This window comes from Hyposmocoma kahamanoa, unplaced genomic scaffold, assembly GCF_003589595.1.
Source record: "Hyposmocoma kahamanoa isolate Upper Pololo Valley unplaced genomic scaffold, ASM358959v1 67, whole genome shotgun sequence".
In the NCBI taxonomy this organism is placed as follows: Eukaryota; Metazoa; Arthropoda; class Insecta; order Lepidoptera; family Cosmopterigidae; genus Hyposmocoma; species Hyposmocoma kahamanoa.
This window is the reverse complement of record NW_020653855.1, coordinates 5513461-5526307: the sequence shown is the minus strand read 5'-3', so window position 1 is coordinate 5526307 and position 12847 is coordinate 5513461. Positions and strand designations below refer to the sequence as shown.

The 12847-nt window shown below is 37.6% G+C and overlaps 1 protein-coding gene across 1 annotated transcript in view; it reads right to left on the bottom strand.

The window, feature by feature from the left end:
- The window catches only part of LOC113232237 (scavenger receptor class B member 1-like), an 83351-nt gene that overhangs the window by 34347 nt on the left and 36157 nt on the right, over nucleotides 1–12847 (bottom strand). The window contains exon 2 of the mRNA XM_026466902.1: nucleotides 11403–11585. Within this exon, the coding sequence (XP_026322687.1) occupies nucleotides 11403–11568 (166 nt within the window). The 5' untranslated portion in view covers nucleotides 11569–11585. The remainder of the gene's footprint in view (nucleotides 1–11402; nucleotides 11586–12847) is intronic.

The window sequence follows — 12847 nt, the reverse complement described above, 5'->3', positions numbered from 1 at the left end:
GAGGTTTCACAATGTATTAAGGTGATAGAATCGAGAGACTTAACATCGTTTTGCTTCAATCGATAGTTTCATTATACTTTTTTTTTTATTGTAACAGTATTTCCTTGGACAAATTATTTCAACAGAAGCTCTACTAAAGATTGCTATTAAAAAAAAGAAAAAATATTGCTACTAAAGAGCGTTCTTTTTGATATAATTTGTTTTTTATTCCTTTAAATTTTGTATTTCTTTTGACGTTATGTTTATGTTTATTCGTTGTTGGCAATCGTTACATAAAATACGTTCCGAAAGAACCCAAAGACTTGCTAAGTTCTTCTCTTTCTTCCATCATTCAAATGTATATTAATTCATAACCAAGACATTTTTAACTTGATAGTTTAACTTGATATTTTGGATTTGACGACCACTGTGGTCGAGTGGCTTGTTCTTTTCATGATATCGCAATCTCTGAGATCCTGAGTTCGATCCCGGGCCGGGTCAATGTAGAAAACTAATTTTTCAATGTTGTCTCGGGTCTGGGTATTTGTTGTTATTATTTTCGATTTTTAAACTACTCGATTCAAATGACTCAAGTTAAACTGGTCGATTTGAAGTGAAACAATGGACGGGTGTCGCCAATTGTTTACATATCGAATCGGTGCACAGTTGTCACCGTAATGATTTGACAGAATAATTTTCAAAAAAATGAAAATTAGCAGACTTCTGGGTCGCAAAATAGGAGATTCACAGTACTTTGGGTACCAGAGCAATTCGGAATTTACTCTGAGGCATTACGCCGAACATACAGATTATAACCAATTTACATAAATCATTATTTGATTTTAAATTCGGGGCTTAATGTATAAAAACACATTTTATTTACCTCGATGTTTCGGACGTGTTAATAACGCATACACTCAATAACGCACACACTCAACATAGCCCCGCACTAGGAAAACCCTGTTGCCATGGACACACACATAGACAACCACAAATTACACCCAAACTCACGAGAGAAATAAATGTAGGCCACATAAATATTTCTCCCGGCCCGGGAATCAAAACCTGGGACCTCTGCGTGGCAGTCCGGCATGGTAACCGTTCGGCCACAGAGACAGTTGCAATTGCAACGTCCTTGGTCTCGAAGGGACTGAACATTGAACTGGACAAGAGTAGAATGGAGCTCCTTGTGAAAAAGTTCGTCCAGGGTAGTACTGTCACCTTACCCAATTCTGCCGCCAAGCAGTAATGTGATCATTACTGCGTTCCGGTTTTAAAGGTTAGGGTGCTGGTGAAATTACATGCATATGGGACTTTTCAACTTATGTCTCAGGGTGATGGGCGCAGAGGCAGTACACCATAGATGTTTGCGATTTAAAGCTCTGAGTGGCACTGCAACTGTTATGGACAGGCGTGTCGTCTACCATCAGGCGCACGACTTGTTCGTCCCTTCACCTAGTATCATAAAAAAAATCGCAGTATATCGTGAGCGTAGTGTGTCGGTGTAGTGACTACCATAGTGCACAAACAAATTTAAAAAAAATGAAGAAAGTACGTGTAGTTACAAAAACTCGCACAGTTAGAAGACGTTGACATCCTCCTCTTTGGTCCCTTCGAGACCAGCATGGACGTTGCAATGCGTCTGAAACATCTAGGTAAATAAAATATGTTTTTATACACGATGAAATGCCGATTTAAAAATCAAATAATGTGTGAAAATCGTGTAAGTTTAAATCACTAGACAAGTTCATTTTCCAAATTGATCTTACCGGAAATCGAATCCGGGACCTGCTTATCTAGCGCCCCCAGTTCAAACCGCTGGGGTACCGAAGTCGATGTAAATGTCACTAGCCTACTGAATTAAAATAATTTAAAACCTTTGTCTATTAAACAATGAATGAGACGTATACAAAGAATACTTAAAAGGTACACTAATGATCATAATGACGTATGGTGACGTCATCGGCGCACACGCAGGTATTCAGGTGACACCAATTAAATGTCGAGTTTATGGCACTTTGCCATGAAAGATTTGAATAGCTGTTAAGCTATTATCAAACTGACAGTTAATATAATACAAGGTTATTTTTAACGTAACTCCACTGTTTTTATCACGACATTCCCACAACTCGACAATGGTTGTTGAACAATTGGTTCACAATATTTATTTGTCAAAATATTTTGTGGAAAATAGTGCTGTACGTTGTTCAAATAATTGTCATTTTTACTACAAAAGTCCGTGGAATTGCATCTATTTACCAAGTTTTATTGAATTTGCTTACCGAAAAGTGCGCTAAACTGACTTCATCGCCTAGTTTGCCCCCTTAGAGGTGGAATTATTTCTTCAAATTCAAATGGGACCAATACTGAGGTACCCTTGTTCCAACAAAAAAGAATCATCAAAATCGGCTCACAAAAGTCTGAGTTATCGCGTGACATAAATACAACAAAAAAATGCAAGCGGATTGAGAACCTCATCCTTTTATTGAAGTCGTTTGATAACGTTTCACTTTGCACATGACCCGCTTATAAACAGACATTCCATTGCCAAAAAACAAACCACTTTTGAAGCAGTACAGCTCCATAAGAAAGAGTTCATTCCGGGAAGTTTTTTATTAATATATAATAGACACATGCTTGGTCACAATCTCACCATGTGAACGTCGATGGAACGCGTTTGCCTAAAAAATGCCTATTCACTCTAGCCTTGAATAGCCCCAAATTGTACTTTTCGAGAAACACAGACAGTTGATTATTCCATTCCTTTGCCATACGCATCCGAATAGGTGGAATATCAACGACATAAGAATGGAATGCTCCGGGCCTTCTAGTCGACCGAAGGAGATACGGTGAGGGTGGAACTAAATTGAAAAGTCCCTGCGCACATTCCCCGAAATGTATCCGATAGAAAACCGATAAGCAGGATACTTTTCAGCGATGGTCGAACCGCGGAAGCACCGCCACCTTATCTATTTCTACCGTCAAGTGCTAATGCTCACATTACTGCGTTCCGGTTTAAAAAGGGTAAGGGTTCTGCAGAAATCACAGGCACAAGGAATTGTCAACTTATGTCTCAGGGTAACAAGCGCATAGGCAGTATCCCTCAAATTTTATGTCGCTTACCACCAGGCGCACGACTTGTCTTGTCCAGTCCCTGGTATTATAAAAAGTAAGTAAAAAGAAGTTATTTACTTCTTATTACTTACTTTTTGTATCATAGTACTACGGGAATAAAACTGTACCCATTGAATCTAGCTGTGCCATTATTCGTTAATTCAGTTCCATCTACATATAATTATTCATTACAGTTTTTTTTTCATCGCACACAACACGTAACTCAAATATTTTGCAATCTGGCAACACTATCCTTCCTCTTACCCGCTTCATTACTGTTAACACGCGTATGAAACTTGGCCGCTGTTTGGTTCCGACTCATCTAAATAGAATAAAGATTCTAAATCACACACGATGTCCCCACTGCACTGAAGAAGAAGAAGCAGATTTACAGCATTTTATTTTCAAATGCCCTAACTTCATCAACCAACGGTCACTTCTTTTGAAAGACTTATGTGACAACGACAGTTGTGTGCGAAACCAAGTCAGTGTTCCCCGCCGCGTTCAGGACTTATTATTACCCAATAATGAGTTTTGTATTCCACTGTATAAGTTTATTATAAGTACAGTAGAAAAAAAAATTGTTAACACCTGTTTATAAATAATTGCTTAAGTTTGAATTTCTTCTAAGTTGTAAGCCTTTGTTTTGTTTTTGTTATTTTATTGTCAATTGTTTTCGACTGAAGGACTTTGCATCCAAATCATGCAATAAAAAAAAAATATCTCACCCGTTCCCCTACCTCAAAAACTGTCATCAAGAGATAAAAAACTTAGGAAAACCAGTGTACGCGAGTGATAGGTATTTAAAATAATAACTGTCTCCGTGGCCGAAATGCTGTTTTGCCACGGGTTCGATTTCTGGGCCGGGAGAAATATTTATATGGCCTACATTTACTTCCCACGTGAGTTTAGGTGTAATTTGTGGTTGTCTATGTGTGTGTTCATGGCACCCGCGACACAGGGTTTCCCTAGTGCGAGGCAATGACTGTGTGTAAAAAATCCATAAAACTTACATTACGATTAAAACACCGCTTAGGGCGGCTTCAAATTAGACGCTTATAGAAGTGCTACAGTTGAACGACTGTGGCGCTGCAGTCAACATTTTACCTTTTTTTAAATCTATCGATTGCTGTTGCATCGCTACTTTCATTATTGATAAAAACACTACTTATTTATTTATCTAAGAGCGATATCAATTTCTTTTTCACATCGCACATATCCCTTATATAGCAACATTTACATAGAATTATTAGCAAACCGCTTGTATAAAATTATTCGGTAGGATATGAATGAAAGAAACGAAGACACAGAAAATTTTGATGACATTACAAGACACCACACTTGTGTGGGTAACACCTGTAACAGTAGTAACACTTGTAACATCCAAATGAAGATTAAATTTTTGTTATAATTATCATTCATGTCATTATCATATTTAGAAAAAAAACCAGGCGCTATGTTTTTTTCACTAATTTTTTTTTTAATGTGAAAAGTTTGGTTTTTTTTCAAGTTACAACACTAGTTACGACAGTAACGCTGCAACTGCGCTACTAAATATTGTACGAAAATTACTAGTGGCGCAATACGCAAGGTATACTCTGGGTCCTCCAGTATCACTAAATTGTACTACAGTCTTACCCCTTATCTATACCCTTAACTGCCTATGTGGCGGAACGGTTACCATACCAGACTGCCACGCAGAGGTCCCAGTCTCGTTTCCCGGGCCGAAATATTTGTATGGCCTACGTTTATTTTTCTCGTGTGTTTGGGTGTAATTTGTGGTTGTCTATTTGTGTGGTCATGGCACCCGCGACACAGAGTTTCCCTGGTGCGGGATTATGAGTGTGTGCAAAAAAATCCATAAAACTATATTACCATTGCCTCCGTGGCCGAACGGTTACCATGCCGGACTGCCACGCAGAGGTCCTGGGTTCGATTCCCAGACCGGGAGAAATATGTGTATGGCCTACATTTATTTCTCTCGTGAGTTTGGGTGTAATTTGTGGTTGTCTATGTGTGTGTCCATGGCACCCGTGAAACAGGGTTTCCCTAGTGCGGGGCTATGAGTGTATTACGTTATGCAGTTATCTTATATTACCATTATATATTATTATATATTACCATTTTAACACCGCTTAGGGCGACTTCAAATAAGACTCTTATAGAAGTCCTGCAGTTGCACGACTGTGACGCTGCCGCCGCGCGCCAGTAGTGCTTCAGTAATTTTTAGTTCACTAATTGTGACTGCAAAAGTGCGTTTCTAAATATTGTATGAAAATCAGTAGGGGCGCCACTGCAGTGCTTCCATAAGCATCTAATTTGAAAACACCTTTAACTGTAACAATATAATATAAATGTGCAAGATGCTTCGTAGTGGTGTTCATGTAAAAAATATCGATATTTTTTCCGATATGATATATCGAAATGTTGTGTCGATATTTTGCGATACATCTCGGTACAAAACATGGATATTTTCGATATATAGTAAATAATTCTAAAAGATAAAAGGAAGAAATTTTACTAAGAGTAAATAAGTAAAATCACCAGTTTTGACACAATAATCAAGTATTTCATCAATTACTTTTATAATACTTGCGATTCAGATTACTAAATCGTATATATTTGTTATTTTTTAAACGAGCTGACGTTTCGGGTGCCATGTAAGCGTAACGTCAACATTCTCAAAATTCATTAGATCTAGTAACAAGTCACTAAAACGGCAACACTGCTCCAATCGCTGGAACGGGAATCAATATCCACCGAACGACAGCGTTGCTCACAGATGGCGCCTCTTGTCAGGCAAAATATATTTAATTTGCCAACACATACGAAATCCTATAAACAAAACAAACGAAATACAAAAAAAGAAGAATTTCTTTACGAAAGACAGCAAAGGCTGCCATTTTATTTCCGACAGCTCTGATATTATTGACAATCCAAGTTTATGTATGTTCCCAACCCAACAATATCGCCCGCACACAAGCAATATTATTGTCAAGATTATTGTGTGTATGTGCGGCTAGCCAATGAGAATATAACCACTACGTTACACTGCGCACTGACGGATGATCAACGAATAAGCGCTCGAAGTGCGTTTCTTTTCGGCAAGTACAATTTTGAAATGCGTACTTTCAACATTGTACGATTTGTCATGTATAGAATAAAATTAATATATATCGATACCGAATGATACGATAATATCAGATTGATTTCATATACCGAGCGCATATATCGATATTTTTTTGAATATCGATATATATCGAAAATTCCTAGTGCCTTCACGGGAAAAGTCTGGCCAGTATCACTAATTGTACTAGCTAGTGGTACGAAGAGAAAAGAAGTCAGCCTTCACCTGGACTCAAAAAAATCCGGGATAACTTCAATGTAGTAACCATTGACTTACAATTAAATGGACGACGGGTCTAATACAGAAACCACGAAAAAAATGTCCCAAGTCAACCTATTTAAACGTAGTGACATGTCAAAGAATATGAAAAAGCTAAAACGTTGAATTTAAATTGTAATGTCATCGCAGTACTGTCTAATTTTGCTTGCTTCGCTGTCAGTCAAACAAACGAAGACTAGAGTGTGAATGACGCTCTGTATACGATTTTAACGCCCTATAAGTTCGGACACTTTTTAGCGCGGACCGGACGTCCATATAATTGTAAGTCAATGGTAGTAACCGTTGAGTTATAAACGTGTCGTCCTTGTCAGTGAGTAACGTAAAGTAACAAATATACTAAACAAAGAAAACGTGATTAAAATAACCAGACGGTTACTAAGTAATTTAATTACAAATTAAGACTAGGTTCTATAGCACACGATACGTGTGCCATACAAGTGTCATTGGAATAAGAAACTAAATGCGAATGTGATTTTGTATGTTTGTTTGATCACGCTGAAATTATCTCTGTACTGGGGTAGCCTTCGTTTCGCAGGGAGGTAGTGCTGGAGTCATCACCTCCAGCAAAAAACGCTAGGCTCAATTTACATTGCGGCGTAACGAAATGGAATGGAAGCGTCAATTTCGCGAAGAAGGCACGCGTGATCGCTGAAATTCTCGACCATTCGCGAGCTTTCTCGCAACTGCGCCTTGAGGCTGTAGTATTTTGACGACGTTTAACGTCACACTGCGCCTGCCTTCGCGCCACTTCCCGCGAATGCGCGAGCATTCGCGAGCACTTTTGTCTGAGAGGAGATAATGTTTGTTAATTCTTCAAGAAGACTGAGTTGGAACGTCTTATGATCAATGATCTTATAAACAACTTTTGATAGACAAATTTTATGCTTTATTTCGAAGAAGACTGCTAATATTGTGTTACGTATGGATCTCAATTACCTATTGAAGATTAGATTAAAATTTTATTGATATTGTACCAAAACACGCATTTTTTTTCAAGCAAATTGCGAATCTATTGAAAACTTTAAATATTCTGAAAAAATCGGAGATCAGCAGCTTGATTTTGATTGCCTCTCCCGATCGGAAGCTGCGTCTTTTCCGAGTCGAGGCGCATAATTGCGATTCACAACTGGCCTATCGGAAACTTTTGACATTTCTAATCGGAACAATAGTTGATTTAACTCACAAATTAGAAAGATATAGTTTTATCTTTTCGCTCAGAAACCCATCTGATTTCGAGACTATCCAATCAGAACGATTCCGGTTAGAATTAAAATCAGGACGCGAGTCGGCGGAGGACGGCTCGGCTACGGCACAGTGTAAAATGAATCATTCTTTACACGGCCGTTCCTTAATACATGATATTAGAACTAAGAGCGATTACACACGGCGACTTATTATGCATCGATACAAACGCAATAGGCAATTGCATCGCTGCTAAGTCTCCGTATGTAACCACTCTAACATAAAAATGCAATTTAACAGTTCGTGACGAAGCTAAAAGAATTTCAATCAGTGGCCTGAGATAAAATTTGAGGTTAGAGGTCACCATTCTAAGTCTATAGAAAAAATATTTATAATAAAATTTTGAGCTGAGCTCTAAAAAAATAAAAATTGAGTAAGGATAGATAGATAGATAGATAAACACTTTATTGTTCACACACAAGAACAAGAATAGTAAATAAACAACTTACTAATGTGGGCAAAGGCGGTCTTATCGCTAAGAGCGCTCTAAGGAATTGACTTTCTGCTTAGTATACAATGTGTTTTTATGAAAGGGCTCCCAAATGCAATGCATAGGCAGCTCATCTGATGTTACAGACTCTGCTCGTTTGCCTCCTACTTTACACTACCAAAAGAGATTTGCAGGTAACGAAGATTAAGCGTTTTAACATGGCTACCGTAGTAAGGTATTTTATTTGAGTTCGTGTTGTTATTTTCCAGTCTATAATACTACTAAAACATTTTAAAATTCAACAAAAGATATACGGCGCGAACGAGGTCGCAGGCACTCGTTAGTTACTTTTTAACTTTTTAATATGCAAACCGTGTGAACGAAGCGTCAATGTAATCTGCCAGTAGGTCGCGATCGTCAGCTGATTGGCTTGTTATAAATTCTTTGTCACGATCACGACACGGCATTAAAAAAAATATATGCCTTGTGATAATCTGTGGCTTTGTTTACACGGGAAAGGATTACATTATAGAAAAAAGGCGGGATTTTATAGTAACGATTTGCACGCAAATTAATTTTTATTAAAATATTATTATTTTTTGAGTTTCTTGACTATTTTGTTACCTGTTAAGCTAATGGTTTTATAGCCAATAAATAATTAATAATGCTGTTAGGACTACAATTTTAAATGGTAGCATTTTTTTGTATTTTTTAGGCCATAAGACATGTTTCTAGTAAGGGTCGTACTTTTTAATTTATGTTATATGAGTTGGGTTTTTACCTAAAGCGCTTTATTGTGCTTGTTGTTGTTATTGGGGAATTATAGTAATAAATCAGGTAACAACAGCAAAAGTTTTCATTTTACAAGCAGATTTTAGAACAAACTATCAGAAACAAGGACAACATTTTTAAGTGTAATTTTTTGCAAAACTATTATCATATTGGTTGACACGTTAGTGTATAACAGCATCCAATTACTACACGGCACATGGGGTGTTGAAACGCCGCGGGCGTGCGGCGACGGAACGCGAACGCATCAGACAAGGGATGATGAAGCGGGAAGGGGTGCTGCGATGCATAAGATAGCGGCGTTAAGACGCGACGACGCATTGCTCGAGTGGTTGAATTCACAGCGATGCGATGAACTCAAACTCATACTCAAAACAATTCCTACAGTCGACCAATGGACACGTCTAGACAGAGCAATCGTGTGTGGTGTGTGCGGCGTGAGAGGGGTGGGTGCGAGCCCGAGCTGCTAGACACTTGGTCGGGACACCATTCAGGGTTACGGCACGTATGTTAAATATTTCGTGTGAGTGTTGTAGTGAGTTGTTGAGTGGAAAATGGTACATACTACATCTGTTGTTAGAGACTGGATATCATCATCTAGCATAAACAAAAATCTTTAATTTCATCAATTTCCGCATACGAAAGAAAGAGAGTCAAATATTTTATTTATTTTGTTTGGAGTTTTAGGTAATGAAATTATATTTTTCTAATATTTTTAAAAGTAAAATGGTTCTTCACACTGTGTTCAAATCATCTTTATTTCATACGTAAGTAAATTACACTTGAAATTGCCATATTGATTAAACTCTACTTCTCACTCGTACGGCGGATTCCCCTGAGGAGAATGCGCAAGAAACTCTAGGGGTTACTCTTTGTAAATATACATTTGAATACATTTATGTTTACTATTTTTATTTCAAACATCTTCGAGGTTACTTGCAAGAGTTAAACGGGTTTTCATGAGGATGAGGCTGATTCATTACGGATGTTGGCATGAAAACCGTCACCAGCGCCTTTGCAAATACGGTAGGTAGGTAGACGGACTGCAGAAACTAGCCAGCCCTAACAACGCCCTAACCAGCATTGTTATACTGAACTTGAAATTTAATACGGCTCCAGTCCTAGTAATTAAGCCTTTAATGTTTTTGGCCTCTTATATAATTATTGGTACTGTCCTTCATTGCATCTGATTGCTAGTTATAAAAATTCTTTGAATTCTACGATGTAACGAGGTTATCGCGGTTGTGACACATTGGAAATTCAATTTGAAAAATAGTTAGTCGTGAACAGGAACCTGTAAATGGTTCGAAATGTGTTGATTTGTTTGAATAAACAAATATACTCGCTGTTGCTTCGAAAACAATAGTAACTTTTTTATTAAAAAAAAAACCGTCCTCAAGAGTACATGGAATTACCTACATCTATTTGTCAAGTTTTATTGCAATTGGTTACAGGAAAGTGCGCGAAACCGGATTCATCGTCTAGTTTACCACCCATAGGGGTGGAATATTTTCTTCAAATTTAAATGGGATCAATACGGAGGTACCCTGTTTTCAACAAAAATGAATCATCGAAATCCACAATGCCGGAGTAATTGCGTAATATACATACAAAAAATAATAATGATACAGTCGAATTGATAACTTCCTCCTTTTTTTGAAGTCAATTAAAAACATTATTTTTTATTGAATAGTATAATTATTTATTTACGACCAAGACATTCACCTGTTTTATGTTTTTGTGAAAATACTTCACTAGTTAGAAAATCGTAAAATCCGCCGACTCCATCTGTACCTCAATTGGTAAAAGCGGTGGCCACATTGAGGCTTTTTTAATGGCAAATATTTAAAATAAATATTATTACTTATTTCAATACCTGCACCTTGTTATTTTAATGTTATAAAAACGTTTTCATGCTGGCCTTCGATGAACCCTATGTCGTAGAAGGAAATGTTGTACCTCATTCTGAATAAGATTTAAATGTGCCACAGACAAATATGGATTGTTTGTGGCACAATTTCAATCAAACATACAACATTAAAAAAAAAAACTATCACCTGTGGTAGAATACAAGTAAAAGATACCAATCCGAGATGCTGATTTAAAAAATATCATTAAGTGAGTGTGTAGATGAATTCTTTATTCATTCAAGTAATGTATTTATCAAAGATTATTTCAGTATAGCAGGAGAAGACTGTGATTAACACCTTAATTTTTAACCAGACTTCAAAAAAACGGAGGTCTAAATTCGACTGTTTTTTTATGTATGTTACGCGATAACTCGTAACATTTGTGAACCGAGTTTGATGATTCTTTTTCGTAGGAAAGAGGGTACCTCGGTATTGGTTCCATTTAAATTTGAAGGAAATATTCCACCTCTAAGAGCCGGGTCACACCACTCAACAAATAAATAATAATACTAAATAAGAAAAAAAAACTTACTGCAACAAATAGACTTTCGCTGTTTCAATTTCGAATCCCCGTCTGAACACGGATTGGTCAGGCAATTGGCGCAATCTTGATTGTCTATGGTGTTAGCGATGAGGCTGTTAAGGGAGTCGCTGGCACACTCCGCGCTTTCGTTCGTTTCAGACGGATTTGGTGTCATTGTTTTCTTTGGTTTGTCTGTAAAAGGATTAATAAATAAGAAACGCTGCAACTTAACATTATGTTCTGACGACAGATAGTCGTGCGCTTAAACTGTCGTGGCTTGTTTTATTATAATATTTAAATGAAGTCGTTCATACATTGAACAACATGACTAACTGTCATTCACGATTTTTTTGACGTTACGACGACAGACTGTCGTGACAAAGGGAAGAGCTAGAACGACTGTCGTTCGGTGATAAATAAAACGTCACGATGAAAATGTGACGACAGATAATAGTAGCTTCAAACGATTCTGTCGTGCAAACGACAAAAGCGGCTGCCTTGAACCGATAAATTATCGTCACGATCTAGTGGAACAGCTAGACACGACAGTCGTTCAATGATAAAATAAACAATTACGACACAGTCACGACAGATAGGTAGGTTAGGTAGAAAGGTAGGTATTCTCGAGACTGCGCTAGGAATTCTCTGGAAGACTTTCTGTTTTATGCTCGTGTCTAGTTGGTACCTCTTGTATTAGTTTTGTTCCAAATTTTTAGATTTGTTTTTTTTATAATACCTAGTGACGGGATGAACAAGGCGTGTGCCTAGTGGTAAGCGACACGCCTGTCCTTAGCAGTTGCAGTGCCACTCTGAGCTTTAAAACGCAAACTGCCACTGCCACTGCGCCGGTCACCCAGAGACATAAGTTGACAAGTCCAATGCGCTTGTAATTTCACCCTTACCCTTCCAAACCGCAATGCAGTAAATAATGATCACATTACAGCTCGGCGGTAGAAATAGGTAAGGTGGCAATTCGTCACCCTGTGACATAAAGTTGACAAGTCCCTGTAGGTTCACCAGCAACCCACCGGAACGCCGTTTTGTTCACATTACTGCTTGGCGGTAGAATAGGCAGTATTTTACTAGCGAAACAATTAGTCCAGGGAAGTACTGCCATCTTATCTATTTCTGCCGCCAAGCAGCAATGTGAGTATTACTGATAAAATTTTACATATTATAAAAATAAAATAAAAATAAAAATCGTTTATTTCTCCATCCACAAATATTACTTAAAAAGAGATATTAAATGTAAGGTGAGAATTTCAAAACAATATTTGTGGAAAGCTGGAGCCTAAACTAAATCTATGATTTGCATTTTAGGTTTCCAGGCCTCCCAACTCAGATTCAGTTAATTACGTTTATTGTTTGGTAATATGTAGAACTTGTAGAGAAGAAGATACGCATGAGTGTGTGTGTGTGTGTGTGTGTGTGTGTGTGTGTGTGTGTGTGTGTGT